Source organism: Daldinia caldariorum (assembly GCF_022478825.1).
Source record: "Daldinia caldariorum strain CBS 122874 unplaced genomic scaffold F4812scaffold_8, whole genome shotgun sequence".
In the NCBI taxonomy this organism is placed as follows: Eukaryota; Fungi; Ascomycota; class Sordariomycetes; order Xylariales; family Hypoxylaceae; genus Daldinia; species Daldinia caldariorum.
In genome coordinates, this window is record NW_025953044.1 from 1,051,761 (window position 1) to 1,072,701 (window position 20,941).

A 20,941-nucleotide genomic window follows, 5' to 3' on the forward strand; every position below is an offset into this window, starting at 1 on the left:
TTGTACAGGTACTGCTCCGTGCATGGCAAGTTGAGAAATATGCTTTTCCTTTTTCCTTTCTTTTTTTTTCCCTCGTGGGTTCTGGGCACACAGGCGCCCGGGATTAGACGACAGATTATGAGCCGTTTTGGCCTCGAACCCCCCGGTCCGGTTCCGCGTAATGCCCTAGCACACGTTAGTAGTTTTCCATGTGTTTCGAAGGATTAGCAATCGGGGTAGGGCGTAGTCGAAAATTTTGAATCATTAGGAGACCCTCTTATGATCTATGAAGGGGTTTGGTAGTTATGAGGCGGCCCTGTAGTCTATTATCCAGGAGGTATCCAAGGGGTAACGAACGCCTGGGAAGATCGGGAGTCGTATTCTTGACAAGGGTAACATGCTACAAAATAAATTATGAAAAGTGGTCCTTGAAATCATTTGCCAGGGCAAAATCGAGATGTGTTCAAGTGGGTAGATCAATTCTGAGCATACATTAGGTAGGCTCTATAGGTTCGAGTTGAGGTAAAGAAAATCAGGTAAACCTAAAACCTCAAGTTATCAGATAGCTGCGCTTTTTCTTCTTCTTCCGAGATTTCCAAACAGAAATCCACCAATAAGTGAACACATATCCAACACATAGTCGATAACAATATAAACGTCTTCATAGTGTGCCTAAGATTTGACTGGCAAAATTCATCTCAACCTGGGGGCAAGGTATGCCTTGACTCCGAAACACCAACGTAGCCGTCCACCCATCTTGCCTATAAAACATACATCTTTCTCATCCCTACTCGGGGAAACCAAGGTTACTTTGCGCCTAATAATGCCGCTTTTTTTCGTACGCCATTCGCCGACTCGATAGCTAGTAGATGTATGGAGTGCAATATAATAATCCTCCAAGTATGTTGTATGAACATAGTATAGTCCAAGTGTGTATTTGTATGCGTGCGTGCTCGATTGCTGTCATCTTTTTAGGGGGGTTGTTATTAGAGCTTGGAGCACGCAACCAAACACCGGAACAATTTCGTCATCGAAATGCTGGTTGTGAGCGCGCGAGGGCGCACGTAATGCTAAGGATAAGACGCCATCTATAATATGACGCAACGACCTCCGTTTCCACCTCCACCTCGGCGGTTCCTCCTGTACCTATCACCAGGTTCCCTATGGGGAGCTTCCCCATTCTGAGGTCGCGGGCGGCCCGCTTGCGGCATCGGCCGGGATGCTTGTTGTCGCTGTCTGCGTAAGATTCTGACGACGTCATAGAAAGCTTTCTCGACATTTATGCAATTCTTTGCGGACGCCTCGACGAACTCGCAACCTAATTCCCTCGCCAGGGCGTGGCCTTCTTGGGTCGAAACTTCTCTTTCTGTTACCCGATCGCTCTTATTACCGACCAGCATAATCGGTACAGCACTGGGGGGAGTTACTGTGGATATCGGCGAGCCGGGATAGGTAGGTGATGCAGAGCATGATTCCTTTACCCTTTGAATCTGGTGATGAAATCTCTTGATTCGGGAAAATGATGACCGAGATGAAATACTATAAACTAGTACGAAACCTTCGCCATCTCGAATCCACTGATCTCGTAGGGCTGTGTATTCTTCTTGGCCGGCGGTATCCAATACTTCTAACATACAGGACTGGCCATCTATGACTACTTGTTTTCGGTATGAGTCTTCAATTGTAGGGTCATACTATTGAACGTGGTTAGCGATGATGTTATTGTAAGCACACAGGTACGCGCGCAGGTTACGAGGGTTGACTTCGGTGCTAGTCGCGAGCGTCATCTGATTTTGGAGGGCGAAGACTTACAGTTTCAACGAAATGTTGTAGACATAACTGGATTGTCAAAGCTGTTTTACCAACACCACTGTCACCGAGGACCACCAATTTATAAAGAACCATTTTTCCCGCCATGTTGTAATCTGGAAGTGGTCGCACAGGACCGAGTAGTATTCTTTGCTTTTTTTTGTGTGTGTGTGTGTGTGGTTGTTGCTTTATCAGGCTTGGTGAATAAATGGAGACAGAGGTAAGAGAGATAAAGTGATCTCGAGAGACAAGAGAGAGATAGAGAGATAGTTAGGATATTAGAAACTCAACAACGGGTAGAGAGTATACGAGGTGGCTAAGTTGATCGGGCCGTAGAAGGTATTCGGCTATGTTAAGTTAAGTTAAGTTGAGCTGATTTGATGAGTTTGGTGAGGTTGAGTCGGACCTAAGACGAGATGGGAAGAGAGGGGCGAGTCAATTCGTCGGGGAGAAAAAAGTATGAGGAGTAAAAAAGGACTGTATTGATCGCAGCGACGTCCGTACTTTTTAGCTCAAGACGAAAAACGGAGAAGGAGAAGGAGGGAAGCAAGGAGCAGGAGACGAGATAGGGCCTTGTAGAAGATTGTGGAGAATTGAGATTTTGGGAAGGCCTGAGCTCTGGAAAATTAAGCGTAGACGGGTAGGGTATTGTAACTTTGTAAGGTAGCTGGGTAGGTAAGTAGGAGGTAGCGTAATACCCTAGGTACTGTACCTACCTAATGTATTAAGGTACCTAAGTAGGGACCTCAGATTCCAGACTCCGATTTACAGTTGAGGGAACCTAAGAACTAGGAACATGTACGAAAAACCTGTACTAGCCGTACTAGCTTGCACTAGGTCAGAGGTACTAGGTACCTCTACATGTAAGAAAACCTGCGCCGGGGAATGGGCGAGAATGAGCGAGGATGGCTATCTGTAACGAAGTACCACTTATGTACCTTGTGCCGGGTTATGCTGGGTTTTGTTGCTAGCCGGAGGTGCGGTACATGTACCCGTTGCCGGGATGATTATGGTTTTTTTTTTTCTCTTCTTTTTTGAATTGGCGAAGCGGAGGTGGAGAGAGTTGACCCAAAGCCAATGTTTCCCTGGCGAAGGCCCTGGGGTCTTTTTTCAATGGCTATCCTAGAGTCCTTGATCAAAACAGCCGGCCAATCAACATCTATTTCCAGCGCAATAGCACAGGTGGCGCTGGGAAAGAAGAGACCACTACTATGGGACCCTAACCTGGGAATTAACCTGTTAAAGCTGGGACCTAAGGACCGAACCCAAGGACCGAACTTAGACAAGCTCGTCAAGGGGGTAGAGAGCTCTTGTGGAGTTGATGAAATTGATAAAATAATACCAAACAGCTCGGTCGTTATATAAAGCCGTGCTTCGTAGGTCTTATTATTATTTGACCCCTTAAACCATTAAAACCGTTGCTGTTCTTACGAATTGGTCTGTCGTTTGCTTGTCGCTATATTACTATGTACTTTGTTGACGCCGCGACGCCTCGTCACCCCGTCACCTCTACGTCTCTAACGCATCTACGCCTCTCTGGGCTGAGCACAAGTTCCACAACTCGGGAACTGGATTTGTATCGTATCGTACCGTACCAAATAGGTAGCGAATATGTCCAATGCGTCCAATGTGTAGATGCAAGGATCAAGTTCGTAATTATCAACCTTGTCGATTTCTGTCTGAACCAATGTGGAACCACGTTGACGAAATTGAAATGCTATTGAAAAGAATAGGTACCTAACCTAACCTACCTGTATTGCCGTAAGATATAGGGTTGAATGAGCATGCAAGGTTCCAGTCAGCCTGGTATTTTTCTTCTTTCTTTTATTTATTTATTTCTTTTTTCCAACTAGGTGTATATATGCCAAGTATATGCTAGGTACGTGGGCTAAGAATGTATTCTACAATATTAAGGTATATTAAACCGTAGATGGGTAATGTTACGAAAATGAAAGACAAGGAAAAATTAACCATATATTTAACACTTCTCCGAAAAAAAAAAGAGTTTTTTTTTAAACTCCATCCGGTGGTAACAACCAGTAGGTACTGAATAGCACTATACTTTTTACATTAAGTTAGGTACCCGGATTACCAATCTGAGTGAGATCGGATACGGTAAGAATTAGCAGGAGTACGTAAGAGGGATTTAAGTTCTTACCTTCACGTACTTAATGTAGGTATACCAAGAGGTACCTATAGGTGTATTTTGGTATTGTATAGGTAACATTTAACGTCTTGGACTACACCTGTACGACTGTACGACTCGACTAAATTGTACAACCGCAACCGTAAATATCTTAAGCGCTTAGATTTTAGTTTTTTTTTTGAGTCAAACTGGACATACACAAATAAGCACGTGTCTATATCACTCTTCTGCTAGACCTACCTAACCTAACGTATTCATCCTCTGCAAGCATCTTTACTTTTATGTTTCCTATTTCTCGACCTTTTTTTTTCTCTCTAATTCCTTCTACTACATTCTTCTCTTTTCTACCTCTCAAGCCTTATGCTATAAATCATCCTGATTATCCTGCATTTCATACTGAAAGGATGCATGGGTCTCCTATCGGTGTGTCCAAGAACAAATGTTTTTTTGTTTTTTTGTTTTTTTTTTTTTCTTCGGGACTTCATTTTCAAGATGTGGGATGTTTGAATTCGGCGGCTCCTCAAACAACTCAGGTTCAACAGCCAATGTAAGCCCGAGCGTAGTCTCGGGCAATGAGCTTACGGGTTCCAAGAGCTACAGCATCCTGTCTTCGCGGCGTGTATCTTGCATTTTTCATTGCTACTATACCCGCAGATATGTCGGCGTCTTCTTCTTGTCCCGTACCACGTCCCTCCAAATCCGCAAATACTGTCCAATACGGATTATGAAATTTTGTTGACGGTCCAACTCATCCACTTGCCTGTTACTCCATGTCAGACATCTCCTCTCGTATGAAGCTAGGACTATTCGATGAGCAGGATTGGGAAGAAAAGAATAAGACAGTGGGATTATACGGCCGGCTTCGAAAATCAGTGCTAAACCCGTATTCAATCACCAACGATCGATGTGCATCAATCACCAAGTACCCAGTTTTGAACGACTAATATAACAGATGACTATCACGACTAACCCTATCAAAGATGCTGTCTTAACTGCAGTATTCTCACAGGTCCACGATAAATCCTTCCGTCAACCTCTTTTTATTCCGCGGCAATGCTACCATGCCTACAGCTCATCATTTCAAGCAACGAATAGGCGTAGTCGCATATCTCCTGGCACGCACTTCGGTTAGGAATTTTTTACCCTTTTGATCATCTAAGTTGCCTTCGTTACCCTTACCATTGGCTAGCATAGGGAGACGTAGGTAGTCTACCATATTTGCGGCGTATGCGTGCGGCGTAGGTCATTCACATGGAGGTATTCTATCTCAACCGTCACGCCCGCTGATCTCCAGTCACCTTCCCAATCACCATTTTGATTACGTTTCACAGGCGCAAGGACATTTTTTTCTCGTCTTGGCAAACCCCTCCAAGAATTCATGTTGAGTGAGGGACGCGCCATCATCCCATATATTATGCGTACAGACCTAGCGGCGCTTAACTTGCGATACTGCATATGCGCAAACTCGCTTGGTGCGAAAGGTGAATAGTAGTAAAACTGTACAGGTAAAGCTTCTGTGGGGTTGCCATGGAATTAGCATGGAATTGGCCCCGCCGACGCCCGTGCCACTCACGTTCTAAACCTCGGGGTACCTAGGCTGATGTGACGAGATGCAGGTAGCAAACCATCCCTTCTCCGATTTCTCCTTTGGGACATATGGTCGGTATTAGAATCTCTTAGGACTGTAGAGTTTTCCCGACTCTTTTTCTATTACCAGAGTGTCTCAGGGGTAGTCTGAGATAAGCAACGAACCGGTGGTGAACCGATGGTGTAAAGAAAGGGCCTCCAATCCTCTCCCCCGGGTCCAGTTTGCGTTATTGGGGGTAGAGCAAATTGCCCAAAATAACTAAAAAACCAGTTTCCTTCGTTCGAAGGAGATTCCATTACCACTTGTCTTCAAGGGTTATCATCCTTAATATTTTCGGCTTTCTATACTACCGAGCGCATGGCAAGCAAAGTTTGAAAAGAAAACTAAACAGCATCAAATTTACCCAATATTCTATTTTTACACCGTCAGGTTGATTTTAAACGGCACATATAAGCCACAATGTGCAATGTTGCACGGTAAAACAGATCTATAGATGACGACGATCGTGATTAGCCTCACTCACAAATTCCATTATAACCAACCGAATTTCGATAAACACCATTGCCCGTAGTTATAGCATCTTATTCACGCCATGTCACTACTTGAATACCCCACTAAGATATAGGTATTTAATGTCTCTACTTGGTTAGCAGGGCTCATCCGCTACAGGTGCCTAACCTAGACCTCCTAACTTTGTACCTAAGTTATCACAAAACGTTCTAGGTACCTAGGTAGGTAGTGTGCTGCGCTCTCAGACCTCCTGCCTCCCACGACTACGGTTACGGCTACGATTAAAATGACAGCTTTCAGATAGGTATCCAAGCGCCCGGGCTCGGAATTTTGGAGCCCTTGGATACGGTTGGTTGGGCTATCGGGCTTCCTCACATCTCGCTATGATACCTGGCATATCATTCAAATTACATATGATTACCGACCATGAAGAATAATCAAACCGACAAGTTCCTAGTTTCATCTTGTAATTAAGGATAATTAGGCATACACAGCGCCTAGGTTAGGCAGTCGCCAATTCTCACTCAGGTATACCGAGTCTCTTGGCGACTTCAAGAAAACCGTCTTCGCCTTCAGCAATCCAGAGGTCAACCCATCCCCGAGCTTCCTTGTAGCGGTCCTCCCCAACGTCCCAAGCTTCTTCCATAGGCCGCTCGACGTAGATCGTTCTGAGACCGTTCGCCCGCGCTCCGGCGAGGTCCCCCAGGTGAGCCGCAACCATAGCCACCTCGTCGGGCCGAAAGCCAAGGGCATCCGCGGCGCCTAGATACGTACTCGGGTGCGGCTTATACGCGCCAAAATCGGCAGTTGATATTATTCTCCGGAAGCCCAGACCCCCGTACTCGTTGAGATCTCTGAGGAGCGATTGGTTGCCGTTGGACAGCGTCGATGTGACGAGTCGCGTCCCCAGCCGCTGGATGCCTGCCGCGGAGTCGTCCCAAGGATCGAGCTTGTGCCAGATCTGGTTGATGGACCGCACCTCGTCGTCCGCGTAGATGCCGGCGAGTCCCCACTTGTCCAGAAGCTCGCGCAGTGCGTCGTAGAAGTGAGTGTCGATGTCCTTCCACTCCGACTTGCCGGGCACGAACTCCCGCGTAAATACGTAGTATGTCGTCCTCCATTCCTGAGTAAACGTGGCCCAATCGTCGTCCGTCATTGCTTTTAGGCGAGCCTGCGACGGCTCGGGCAATGTGCCGAAGGCCGGAGACGCCACCTTCTCCCGGGCGCGCTTCACGAGTTCTCGCTGGACGCTCGAGCGATAATTTACAACCGTGCCAAATACGTCGAAAGTCAGGGCTTTCACGTTCCGGAGCGCTTCAGGAATGGAAGTCGCCATTTTTTCTATCTAGTTCTATACGTGGCAACGTAGCGGACCAGTCACTCTCTATGAAAATAAATCTATGAAATATGTTAATTAGGTAGCGAAGTGATTTAGACGATGAAGTGATTCGGCCATCGGGAGAGTGGGGTTAGCCGTACGCCCTTCTTACTACCGAGAGTTGACAATGGCATGTGCCGAGATCCTCCCTTTACAATCCATTTTCGGTTATGGCCTTCGTATGCTTCCCAACATGCAGAAACCGTTGAGTACCTAACCTAGCCTAACCTACCTAAGTTATATCACTAATATCGGCTTTTAAACCACGACTACATCTCGTCATTCTACTGGATCGGCATTTATGGTATTTCTTGCGGATTGGTCTCTTCGTTGCAGGAACCTACATTGCCATGCAAGATACTTTACTCATGCATACCTGACATCCCACGCATTTATTTCTCTTAACGCATCTTGCAGCTAACTTGGTATAATATATAAGCATTATGTTACGGCGCTGTAACATTTCTCTTCTCACCAACAATAGGTATATAAGCTTGTCACTTACATATATACCTTGTATGAACGTCTATACCGCTACAAATAAGTCTACCAACAAAGCCCGACGTAAACTAATCTCACGAAACTCTCTTTTCTTATAGCAATACGGATCTTTTTATAACAAATGCACGAAGGACGCTCTACATCGTCGCAATGGACTAATTACCACGTAACGAGAAAATATCCTCATCGACGAGATCTCATTTACTAACACTGAGTCACATCAACATATAGGGTTGTTAGTAGTCATTAGGAAAACCATCGATCTTGATTCCACAATGAAACTCTGCGTGTCATTCGGGGTAGGGACATTGCTGTTTGGTATCCATAACTGGTTGCCTTGCAATCATGAATCGACTCCATGGACTATAGGCTAGATACCTACCTATCTTAGGTGCTCTTGAGAGTAACTTAAGATATATAAGCATGGTATAAGCTATCATGTTACTGGATGCGAAGGACTCTTAGAGTGTAACTATGTGGCTCACGTCTTCGTGTATTCGAATATATTATTACCAACGAGAAGATTCGCGACGTATCTAAGTCCCTCAAGTACTAAGTGTTTCTATCTAATAGTCTTTCTTTTGGTAGCGTAGCAGTTAGATACCATGTATACGTGAAATCAGGCAGTCCTAAGTCCTTAGCATGTCCCTTTTGCAAAGTAATTACACCCGTGTGTTCTTAGATGTTGATTAACTACCGTATAATATAGAAACGCCAGCGTGTTTTACTACTTTAATTTCCCTATCTTCAGTTGTATCTCCTCGGTTCTAGGACATCGTTACATTGCATATGATAGAAACAAGTAATTTTCTTCTGAAGTCATTATATTGACCTAGACCAATCGCTGACCGTCTAACGATGCTACGGGGTTTCGGCTGAGATTTAGAATAACTACATCATAATAAAATATGAAACCTACGACCTCTCTACTTAGTTCATAACGAGGCATGATGAAAGGTGAATGATGTATTAAAGTAAAATTGAAGGTTGAATTGCTGATAAACACATAAGTATATGGGTTGTTTCTAAAAACGTGCTGACAATTAACTAATAGATTATTTATTATTGCTTCAGCTACCTCTTATATTTAAAATAGTGCATATTAGATGTAGCATGGAAATTGTCTCCTTTCGTGTACCTAGCGCGAGCATAGAACGTAATTTATCAATTTCTTGGGCATATATTCTTGATATAGGTAGGTACCTAATGTAGTAAATTGTTACAAATATTATGAACCAGGAGTTCGGTGTACGTCTCTTTAGTACTATCCCCGGCGACTTAGTACTAACTTTCTCTATCGTATTTATGAAGTGATGTTGTAAGTGGCCATTGCCACTCAGACTCAAGAGTCTACCAACTTTACTCACACTAGAGGTATATTGAATTAGTCTCTATTTACGGCTGCACCGTGTGTCTTTGAACGTATCTAGTGTAGGACACAAGGGTTTGTTAGGTAGTCTAAGCTGCGTATTCGTTCCGCAATGACTCTAAACGTGTTCTAATTAGGTGGCGGCTATTCCCAACCTACATAGTGGCCAAATGCCACCCGAGGGCGACGAGTTTGTATACTTACTCATGGGCCATTTCGCCACCCATTCTCTAAGATATGAAAACATACCTGTTGCCTGAAGATAACGTGAAAGACTAGTAGACACTCACTAGATCATGCGTTACTCGTGATTTGTATGTCGTCTAAAAGCGTGGGATCTCACACGTACCGTGTGCGGCTGTAATATCAGCGTCTTCTTGGTGATGTTGCCAAGTAATCTCGAGTTTCTTTAGGTAATTAAAGCCACTCTCGTGCTAATACTAGAAGCAGTAATACTGTGGCTGCCGTAAAATCATACGTTCTGTAAGCAATAAGCCCAACGCCGCGGAAGTTCTAATGTAGCCTCAGGTGAGAAAACCACGGTAGCCATATAATAGCCTTTTCGGGCTACCGGTATATGGGGCCGCGTAGGGCGAGATCGACAGCAGCGTTGGTATGGCTCCACTCAGGGTTTATTGTTGCGTGTAAGTAAAGTGTACGCATGATCTTAGATCGAGATGTCGATAGAGAGACGAGTTAAGAACTTGGCGTGCAGAACATTTACGAGTTCTCATCAGAGCTATTTGAATATAAGTTCGTATATACACCCATCCCATGCTGGTCCTACGTCGCTCAAGCGGTTTACGAAAACTCGCCGTGGGGCGAGGGATGGTAGCACATCATTCGTGTAATACTTAATACTGTGTCTGAACACGTAAATATCTAACTAGGTACCTGTTATTGATGTATTTTCTAAACGTACACATAATTGGCCAAGTTCCCACCGTGTATAGATCCTACGGTAATAAGTGTTGGTTGGCTAGGGTAGGTAGACATAACAGTAATACAAGTCCGTGGCCAAAGGGTCTGGACTGACTTCAAAGGTTTAGAGCGCCGAGGCTGGTCTTACCTTGCGGGACCTCGGACGGTAAGGCCAGCCAACCGATGTTCAACTAGCCTTGAAGTCGCAAAGTGGAACTGTCTTGGATAGGGGTGATCGGGTAAGGAAGATTTAAAAGCAAAAAGAGTCCACCCTGTGGAAATCAGAAAACGCCACTGCTCTCTCAACCAACCAACCACTTATGAAAAGCGGTCTGTCAGTCTGTATAATCTGACAGGTGAGTTTTCATTAAGTAAAACGGGTCGATTCCTGGACTAGCTCATGCGGTAGTAGAGCTATGCTTATTGCTCTCGAAGCACAGTCCAGCTATATTACTTTTCGTTATGCGGAGAGGATTGAGCCTCAACGTTCCCTTGCGCAAGAACCCGTAAGAACCTTAGTAGTGTGCTTCCCGGATACTGCACGTGCATAAATGGATATTTTCTTGACGGCTTAAAATCTACCTAACCTTGCATGTACGTACTATCGTTAAAGACAAGAAACCCCCCTTGATTGGAGTCCGCATACACATTGATTTTGCGTAGAGAACCAGCCGTTGGAGTCCTCGGACTAGGTAGTTGCGAAAGCAAACGGGACCCGTCGAAGGCCTTTCGTGGAGGATCAACAAAGACGTGAAAATCCGGGGGTACTCGTATGCATTAGCATACCTACCCCTATTTAGCAAAGCGTTGCATAACAGCAGATACCAGGTAACCAACCAGTAAGAGAAGTCGTTACGGATCTCGGCCGTGGGCCTATGAGCTTACGTTGTAAGTTAACGCGGACACGTAACATCGGATATGAGGACTCAGTTTACCTATCATCTACTTTGCGTGTTGGTGTTTTTTTTTCCCTTTTCCTTGATTGCGAACTCGGGGGTTCGTATGCAAGTGTGTTGAAAGTGGAACAAGCCCCGAAGATGTGATTCTCCTTGCATACAAGCAAGGTCGATCGCATCCGACGGCGCGATGAGCACTGACCACCTGGGCAACAACTCATACCATAGTACGTGCGCCCTTATCTCCCTCCCTTCTCATCTTTACATAGTGGAAGGAGAAAATACCACTACCGGTCATACTGACTCGCGGAACTCACCTTCGGAATCGTGAAGGTCTTTTTAGGGAGGTGGGATTTCCCCAAATCCTCGTGTAAAGCGACCTCCTCAAAGACGAGAGATCGCAGGGAGGTTACTTCGCGAGTACGCGTAAAATCTCACGCGACGCGAGAGACGAGCCGCGGGCACAGGAAAGAAACCATAATAACGTGGCTGTTGGCCGTGGCTATCTTCCCAACGAGCTGCTTTGTTAGCGTTATTTGATCCAAGCCCGGATATGTTTGCCACGGAATTCTTCCGTACCTTGTTGTTGTATTGTATGCTTGTCAAAAGCTGACGAAGGCCTTGATTGGCGTTGGCTCATTTCTAAGAGACCCCGGACTGTCGGGAGTATTCTCGAAATCCTTCACGGATCATTTACCGGCTGTGATGAGAGAGAGGGGGATCGGATCAGTCTTTCGTAAGGAAAGAATGATTTACCTACCTACCTCTAGGTAGCCAAGCTAAGTTTCAGAAGTTCCTAGTGAGAGCTTCCCTCGCATTAAACCCGATATCTCATTTTAGCCTTTCTTGAGAAAGACGTAACGGGCAAGGTAGACCGCCGAGGTTGGTTAGGAGCTAAGAGGGGGGGTCATATTGGATAGGCCCTCTTCTAATTTAGTACCACGTTGGAACGGGGAAGTAGCTTTTGGTAGAGGATCGCTAGGTTGTCATAGATCTTGGAACAAGTTGGGCTTCTGATCCTACTGCTGTAACCTAGACTTGGCGTCCAACGTGTTGGAGACGCCATATTCGGCCTCGGCTAGCTAAAACTGGCCTGATTTATGTAAATGCTGAAACTAGGACGATTAATGGCGTCAGGGTTGATTGTAAGTCCTCATTTTTGTTTGTTTAATCGTCCTTCACTGGGTATTTACTTAGAGGCCTATTTACAGTATATACCGTTTTAGATGACTGTGCTATAGAATACCGGTTATTAGCCCATGAATGCTATATAATACCTGTTTAAGGCGGGCCATGAAAGTCCTGATAGGGGAAAGGAATACGATATCTTCGCTGGCATAATATATATCATCATATATCTGAGATATTCAAGGATGAGTTTATTATTAGGGGCTGTAATTTACTTGAGCCTAATAGAGGTAGGTGTCATTCAGCCGCGCGGGTGGCTTACTTTCGTCAAACATGACGGTTTGCTAATAACCAAGCCTCGCAAGGCGCCAAAGTCAGGTATTATTAGTAATTACATAGAAGATCAGGCGTTCCAAAGTGTGAAAAAAACTGTTTCTTCCCGACTGTCTGTCTTCAGGCCTGGCTAGTGGCGTGGAAACACGTGCTTCACTTTCCCCCTGAAAATACTACGGGCAAGGCTTGGACCGAAAGGTGCTTGGTTAACCGTAGTAGCGCACAGGGCTCCGTTCTCCAAACCGGGGTGATGCAGGTCCGTCACATCGCATCGGTCACTGTTGCATCCGGTTGTTAATGGAAGAGTGATTTTGTCGGGTCCTCTGCATCGACTACATCTGCGCGCACGTTGTTGCTATTGAAACATGTGAAATCGATATAGATATGACTAGTCCCTTCGCCAATTCATCAACAATATGTTTGGGCAGCCTCAGAAATATTACCTGAAAGCCCAACTTCTCGGCCTATATACCTGCGACCGGGAGGTTCCGAGACATACCTGTCAAGTTTGATAGGCTGGTTCTTTGCACCCTGACGGCTTCAAGATTTGCAGACTGTGTTACGGACAAAGCGAAGGAAACTACCGTTTTTGCGTATTATCAAAGGACATTTATAGCCTACTATAATAAGGGAAGCTGGTATATAACTCACAGTTGAAAAATGACTTATAGGCTTGTTTGGTTAGCATGGAACAACGCCGATGGAATATTCCGAAGGGTTTGCGATACAGCTTTATCTTGGTTACGTATTGCGTATTAAGAGGCCTTGTAAGATACATATTGAAGGTGCAATTATTGTAGAACTCGGCATTGGGTATCACTGTAGGCTCTGCGTGTCCACCATCCGAGCAATTGGGCTCTAGCTGCATACAATATATCCGATCTTAGTTTAGGTAGGTACCTAGGTAGCTAGCTGTCTATGATTATCCGTGCTCATCACCCACAGACTCTACAATCCGGGGGAAGTTGACTTGCAGTTCAAAATACTATGTTACCTACCTAAGGTACACAGCTAAATCCACAAGCGATATCTCTTCCTAATAGGTACACCACGAAGCCCTGGTGGTATATGTGTGGTTTTAATGATCTTTCTTAAAGAGTTGCATTCTATTCTTAATAAGGCTAACTGATCATGGCTAAAATGTTCTTCGGCGAGGTTGCCCTTGTATGGTGGTCCCTTGTGGATGGTCCGTCCCATGCATGTCTACAATATCAACGCTTGTGCCTTGCATATGCACTTAACATTAATGAGTGGATAAAAAAGATCTGAACGTCTGTCTACCATTGCTTCGCGTAGCAGGATTATCTACCTAAATAAGTCAAATTACGAATTACTAGGTACTTATCCAATCGTAGGACATAGATAGGTAGGTGGTTACATGTACAGTAGTACTACAGCATGCAGTAGTTTGAAATAGGAGGCACAGTTGGGGAAACATGTCAGATCGGCATCGTAAATACCTAGCTGCCACGGCTTCCTATTCGACATCACGTTCGAATCACTCCAGTTATAAGTGTGTTATCATACTCGGGTAGTAGCCCACTCATTTGGACTTGTTCGGAATTCGGTCGAGTTTCCTTCTTCAAAATTCGTCACCCAGGGGAGCGGGATACGCCTCACTTCTCTCAGGCGAACCCCCTACACTGAAATACTCTTAATATCTTAATATTCCCTGTAAATTACTTGTGACCGGTCCACATTCGGCAGGTTGTCCGCTGTCGCCTGTCCAAATGCGCTAATGCGCCGAATGTGCGTGGAAGCGGCTCTTTGCAGGTGCCAAAATCCTACGTACCACATAAACACAAAGGCTTTCTTTAGCAAATCGATAGGATATGCTTTATTTGGTAGAGATATTCATTGCATGAGGGAAACAGCCATTAGGAGCTCTCCAACCCAACCAGCAAGCTCATCGCCTCTTGTGGTTGGAACAACTTGTTTCCAATTACATCCCTCCCTCCTTAAGGTCCGTTAAATTATCGGCGCATTTCTGCCAGTGATTAGTCTCCATGTATTCCGTACTACTTTGCTACTTCGACGGTAGCCTCTATATTGCCATCCCTTTACAGTTTAAGCCCCGCCTCCCGGTTCAGGTCGCGGTTCTAAACTCCCTAGAAACGGCATGGCCTCGCTGCGGTAGTGTACATGCCAAGAAACCAAGCTATTACAGCGGGCCATGGAGCGACAGTTCCATATTAGTGTACATTCAGGGGAGTCCCCGTCCGATATTATATTGTACAATATCGTTCTTGATTTTTAGCACCTGCCTGCCTGCTTATTCCTTATTCCTTATTCCACGGATTTGGAACCGCTTGGTCAAAATTTTAACCCCTGATAATCTTGTCAAGCATAGGTACCTATCTATCACTTGCCCGTCACCTCGTAAGTAAGCAACCTTATAGGCTGCGATGCTGTAGAATGCTTGTCTGGGGTTGGTGATTGGGCTTCGCGAACACGAGGTTATTACGGGCATAGAAGCACTTGACAGAATATAGAAGAGATTGAACTTCTATCGTTGCTCCCCACATATGCAGAGGACCTAGTAACGCACATCCCGCTTCGTCCAACCCTCGGGCCATGTTCCGTGTATGGTCATTTCTTGCCTCTTGCGCTTTTATTACGGATCACTTCGTAGCGTACATACAACGCTAGAACCTGGTTTGTTGTTAGGCTATTTTCTTTGCTTCTGGCATCTTGATGTCAGCCTGTTCCACCACCACCCTATCTTGCTTTTCCATCCCGTCTTAGTTACGACGACGATCCGGTACGGTTGCAAACCGCGCACTACATCCTCTCCTTTTTTTTTTCTTTTTTCGGTTTGTTCTACCGTCTGCCAGCCCATTCGTTCTGTCTTACCTGTCTTGTCCTTGCGTTCTCTGGGGAAACCCATTACCCCAACTCGTGCATATTCGACCGAGCGCCTTGGATGTCCGACATAACGCAACGACTGCCGGCCTATGCTTCCGATTTTATTTTTCTTGATTATATTCACATAAGCGCGAACTTCCCTTCTTTGACTAGCATATCTTGACAAACCGTTTCATTTCGTTGTACAAACTTTTATCTCGGATCTTTGTAAGTTGAGAACCACCGATCTTATGGTCTCCATAGTCTTTTCTTTGGAACTATCAGAACCCAACTAGTTGCGGCGTAATATAGCTAATTGTGGTCTTCCATAGGTACTAGTCTTCTTATATTGTTGTGTGCTTCAGTATATCTTTTCATATGTGCATACATCACGTCGAGCCTCGTCTAATTGGCTTGAGGAGGCTGAAGTGTATCTATACTGCTTCTGATTCTATAACGATGTGTCAAGCCTAGGGATGATGCGTTGATGTTTACTCGACTTTGCCGTTATCAATCGTCGGTACTCGTCCAAGAGCTGTACAGGACAAACTATTAAAACTTTTAATCGTACCTAAAAGAGCTTAGGTGAGCGCAGATCTTTTTTTCCCTTTCTTTTTCTCTCATTTTTATGATTGAGTCTGCTCTTGATCTCTCGAGCTAGATGCAGATCTGAAGCTGCATGAGCTTATCGTTCTAAGCATAAAGATCAAATGTAACAGATACGATGGAATCATACTCTGTAAAATAACTGGACCGAGGATGACACTACAAGTTAGAATCGGTAATTTCCATCACTTACCATTTATTACGCCTGGTATGCTTTAAAGTGTCCAAGCCCGCATCCATCCCTGGCATCCCATGCCTCTGCAAGGAATAGTGCTAATTGTGGAGTTTAATTGTATTAAACGCAGAGCCCACTCGCACATCGCATCGTCACTCTCTCCCACGCAGAACAAATCACCCCACTGGTAACAGGGGTTGGTTTGTGGAGCCTGGCGTTTGGACCCTTTTCTAAGATTGAACAAAAGAAGTGCAAATCTAGGGTCGACGTGAGTTGATTTGCTCTGCTGCTCTGTTCTGTGTCTCATAGACGCCACTATCTTCGACCGGGAAACCGGGCTAGATCGTGAATATCAGCAGACATGGCCGTATGGGAAACCGAAGATGAGTTGAGCAGTGTTGCGGCCGCATCACCACCAGCTCCCAATAATAGACCTTACCGGGCATCCTCACGAAGTTCAAGGAAGTCGCGCCGTTCTGCTACTCCGCCTGGTGGTTCAGGTTCTCCTCGTCCTCCGTTGCCACTGGATAAGATGGAGAAGAAAAGCAAGCGAACTTCGAAAGATGTCAAAGCCGATGATAATTTCGGCATTCTTGACCCTCGCCGATTTACACCTACCCTTCATGCGAATCTAGTTTCAGAGATCCTGTCCTTACGAAGGGACCAGGAAGAGAAACTTAAGATAATCGAAAGCCTCGAAAGCACACTACATGCTACTCAGGAGGAATATGAGGCTCTTCAGACAAACCTATCAAATACCTCCAAGGAAAGTAGATCTTTAAAACGACAATTATCCCTACTCGAAGGAGGGAGTTCATCGGCCATAGGCGAGTTGGCGAAGGAACGCGATGAAGCAGTCGACGCAATAACCGAAACTAGGAGGCGACTCGAAGCTGCCCAGAAGAAAGTCCGAACGCAAGAAGAAGATTCTCAGAGAGTCCATGACCTTTGGGCTAAGGAAAAGGATGCCTGGGACGAAGAAAAACGCCGATATGAGCGGAGACTACACGTCGCTGAGACACGACTTCGAGTCGTTCTAGAAGAGGTTGCTAATTTGCAGGCATCGCAAATGAGCGGAAATCATGATAAACTCGAGAGTGACACCGAAAAGGAGAACGATGGCAGTAGTGTACGAACGATGAGCATGACTAATAGCGTTCGCTATTCAGTGATGAGCGGTCCCGGCTTTGGCAAGATGAATGGGTACAGTCTTGCTGATGAGCTCAACTTCGACGACGACGATGACTACCAGACGGATCCGGATGGTCGCCAGAGTATAATCTCGTTCGCAAGACACAACCGGAACCAAAGTCGAGACAGTATGATGTCGAAGTCTCATCGGCGTAACCAGAGCAATGATAGCTTGATGCGGCCAGGTAGCATTGTGCGAAGTAGGTTGTTTATGAACCAAACTGTACTCGATAGGCTCGAGGGTGGAATTCGCGAAGATGATGAGAACTCTGTGGTATCTCAGAAGGTACAGTATATTGACACGGGTGTCCAATTTTCACCACCTCCATCCCCTAAAGTAGTACCGGCAAAGCCAGCAACACCGGAACCTGCTTTGAAGAGTGAGAAGTTGGGCCTGGAAAGTCTATGTCGAGCTGAGGGTGAGATTGAGGCAAATCAGAGTCGGAAGAGGGTATCTCTAAATAAGCAAGTACCAGTGGAGCTTCCCAAGGCGAAGCAGATGGTATCAGCTGCATCTCAGACCTTAGAAAGGGCGCCTTTGCTAGCAATGTCTCAGCCAGTTGTTGTGGAAACGAGGCCCGCCGCTGCTACGCTTCTAATATCAGCTGCCACTCAGACAGACCCCGTCGCACCTGAACCTCAGCAGGTCTCCGCGCCACTTTCAATACCGAGTATTAGCATTGTTCCCCCAGGTAGCAGGCCAACGAGTCTGCATGAGCACCTCTTACCTCAGTATGTCAAAGACTTTGGATGCCAGGTTTCTATTTTACAGTCGAATCCCATGAGATCCGCTTCCGTACAAACAGATGAGATCCGAGTTGACAAACGACTTGACAAATTGCCACCACATCTTCATCCGTCTGCGATTTCTTCAAGACCTTCCTCCCCTATCACTATCCCTACTACTACAATGATCGATGAGAGTAAGAGTTTCACACCCGTTCCCGGACACGTTCCTCCACGAAATCCGCGCCGCCTCACAAGTAACCGGCGAAGCTTCTCCGCCGACTTTCCTTCCTCGCCTCCGGAATCGCCAACGGTTGACGACCTAGTAACGCGAGACGCATACCCTGGCAACAACGATGATGGACCATTATCCAGTGCTAAAGCACCCGTTAGGCGACCGCTCCGCATTAGCAGTCTATTTGCCGGCTTCGATGTCCAAAGCTCTGATGAACAGGACGAATTCGATGGTGACCAGAGCGACTCCGAATATCGTACGGCACTTGCCCCGAGACCCAAAACTGGCCCTAGTAAACCTAACAAGCGAGTAGCACCAAGTATACCCCCAACTTCTCCCGAGCAAGGTAAAGCCGCTGCCAGACATTCGACGAGTGTTGCGAGCAAAATCGGAAGTCCTGAACTGAACGGTAATTTCCGTCTTGCCGACGCCCCGGAGGGTCTATCACGAAAACCGTCTCTCAGAGTGGCCACTGGAACAACCGGAAAATCACTTGGGTACGCCATGGGTTCCCGAGCTAGTGTTATGCGAAAATCGGCATTGATCCAGAGCGGTATCGCTTCACACCAAGTCCTTTCCCGAAGTCCCGATCTGCTAGAATCGCGGGACCCTCCGTTCCCAATTCCCACTAGAGCGAGCTCGAGGAAGCCACCATTTAGCGCCAGTGCCCCGAGCGATGGCCAGCGGAGCCCTACCTACAATGGAGAACATTGGCCCCGCCGAGGCCGAAAAGTTGGTGTGTATAGAACTAGTAGCATTCGCAAAGCTCGTTCAGCAGCAGCGTTGCCCCAGAACCAGAGATCCAGGAGACATGCTAGCCGTTCACCACCACCAATGTCTCCCTCCGAAGAGGCTCCTGAAAGTCCAGGCCTCCCACCACTACCAACCAACGACATCACCACTCCTCGACGCGAACGTCGGGGATCTCGGTACCGTAGTAGTCACAAGTCTCAACCCTCAACCAATACTGCAAATACCGAAAATACAAACACAGGCTCCGCCGACAACCAACAGTCATCTAGCGTGGTAGATGCTATCGCGCAGACGATGGTGGGTGAGTGGATGTATAAGTACGTTAGAAGGCGCAAGTCATTCGGTATGGCCGATGGCGCCGGCCGCGCGGATGAGAATAGTAATGACCGCCACAAGCGATGGGTATGGCTTGCGCCTTATGAACGTGCAATTCTGTGGAGCAGCAAACAGCCTGCAAATGGCAATGCATTGATGGGCAAACCTGGCCGAAAGCGTAAGTACTGCCAAACCGCTAGATTTCAGACAGTGCTGACCGTATTACAGTGATCATACAGTCTGTGCTTGATGTAAAAGACGACAACCCCCCACCTAAAGGCAGCACCCAGATCTTCAACCGCTCTATCCTCATCTTAACACCTCAGAGAGCGTTGAAATTTACTGCTACAACGGCAGAAAGGCACTACCTTTGGTTGACATCACTATCGTTCCTAGCTCATTCGCAGCAGGATGTGCCTGAGATCATCCCAACAGCTAACGCGCCAAAGATCGGCCCGGCGCCTGATTTTGAAGCGCCTCAAGTTAAAGCAAAAAGATCGGGAATTCGTGACTCGATTAGGCTGACGAAGGGAAGGAACCCTGGTTTGATGGCTCGCCACGACCCTATCCCAACCACTCATCATTTCGAGGAAGCTCTATCAGCCCAACAGGAGTCGTTCCCTCCAATCCCCACTCATCAGCGTGAGCCATCGTATGAGGTTGCGGAACCTCCCCTCATCCCGAGATTCCATGAAAGGTCGCATGAAAGAGTACATGAGCGGGCAAACCAGGTTGTCCTTCACGGTCGTAAGAGAAGCAACACTGGCGGCCACGTACCCCCGCCACTCTCATTCCGAGGCTTTTCAGGACCAGCGAGTCATAGCAGCTCCTACCATGCCTCGACGAACAGCACCGCGGGCAACAGCGTGGGTACAGCGGGCTCGTCTGATATCTACCAATCACAGGGCTCAAGCAACATAACCTGGGGTATGAGCACAGCCGGCTCCCAACGAACGTCGGAAGCGTCGTCTCGGCCGCCAGGTAATTTCTTCGAAGCGATCGGTACCGTGCGGATGGAGGCCTTCATCAGCCCATTAACATTCCCGAGATTTGATGACCACCCAGACGAGCAAGAAGAATGGCGATACAGAGCTCGGCGACGGAGCAAAGAAGCTCGTCGCCGTCGCAGCCGAAGTAGACGTCGGGACAGCTACGCTTCTCGTGGTACACGCGGTACAGATTCCCACTATGCTGGAAGTAGGATAGGAGAAGAAGACTACTTCCGAGACGATCCGTTTAAAGGATTCTAAATCGACCGCTTGTCTTTCCCGTACTTATGCGCGCATGCGGATAATACCCTAACTTTCATCGCAATAAGCGATACCATTCATTTATTATGCAAGGAGGTCCGAACCCAAAAATTTTTCTACAACACGGTTTGGTTTCCGTTGGAGTTTTTGGAGTTTTAAGCGTCTTATACTCCTGTATCTTTTGCCGAAATCTCGGTGTACGAGTACGACCTTGTTTTTCCTTGTCTGGTATATTTTCCTTTCTGTTTTTTCACTTCTCTGTCCTTTGTCATTTTTCATTTTTCATCT

At 46.4% G+C, this 20,941-nt stretch overlaps 4 protein-coding genes across 4 annotated transcripts; 2 read left to right on the forward strand and 2 right to left on the reverse strand.

Moving 5' to 3' along the window:
* Positions 1–771: 771 nt before the first annotated feature.
* Positions 772–2,345, reverse strand: F4812DRAFT_388174 (ras family-domain-containing protein). The gene is made up of 2 exons (XM_047932092.1): positions 1,792–2,345; positions 772–1,673 (listed from the first exon to the last, which is right to left on the reverse strand). The coding sequence occupies exons 1-2, from the start codon at positions 1,894–1,896 to the stop codon at positions 1,068–1,070; spliced, it is 711 nt and encodes a 236-aa protein (XP_047790357.1). The 5' UTR covers positions 1,897–2,345; the 3' UTR covers positions 772–1,067.
* A 1,729-nt stretch (positions 2,346–4,074) lies between these two features.
* On the forward strand, positions 4,075–5,286 carry F4812DRAFT_428631 (uncharacterized protein). The gene is made up of 3 exons (XM_047934206.1): positions 4,075–5,061; positions 5,124–5,191; positions 5,266–5,286. Exon 1 carries the CDS (start codon positions 4,374–4,376, stop codon positions 4,671–4,673), a length of 300 nt encoding a protein of 99 aa, XP_047790358.1. The 5' UTR covers positions 4,075–4,373; the 3' UTR covers positions 4,674–5,061; positions 5,124–5,191; positions 5,266–5,286.
* A 1,266-nt stretch (positions 5,287–6,552) lies between these two features.
* Positions 6,553–7,368, reverse strand: F4812DRAFT_459325 (haloacid dehalogenase; the record flags this gene model as incomplete). Its single annotated transcript, XM_047937524.1, has 1 exon — positions 6,553–7,368. The coding sequence occupies one exon, from the start codon at positions 7,366–7,368 to the stop codon at positions 6,553–6,555; it is 816 nt and encodes a 271-aa protein (XP_047790359.1).
* A 9,176-nt stretch (positions 7,369–16,544) lies between these two features.
* Positions 16,545–20,653, forward strand: F4812DRAFT_459326 (uncharacterized protein; the record flags this gene model as incomplete). The annotated part of the gene is made up of 2 exons (XM_047937525.1): positions 16,545–19,581; positions 19,632–20,653. 2 exons carry the CDS (start codon positions 16,545–16,547, stop codon positions 20,651–20,653), a joined length of 4,059 nt encoding a protein of 1,352 aa, XP_047790360.1.
* Between the last annotated feature and the right edge of the window lie 288 nt (positions 20,654–20,941).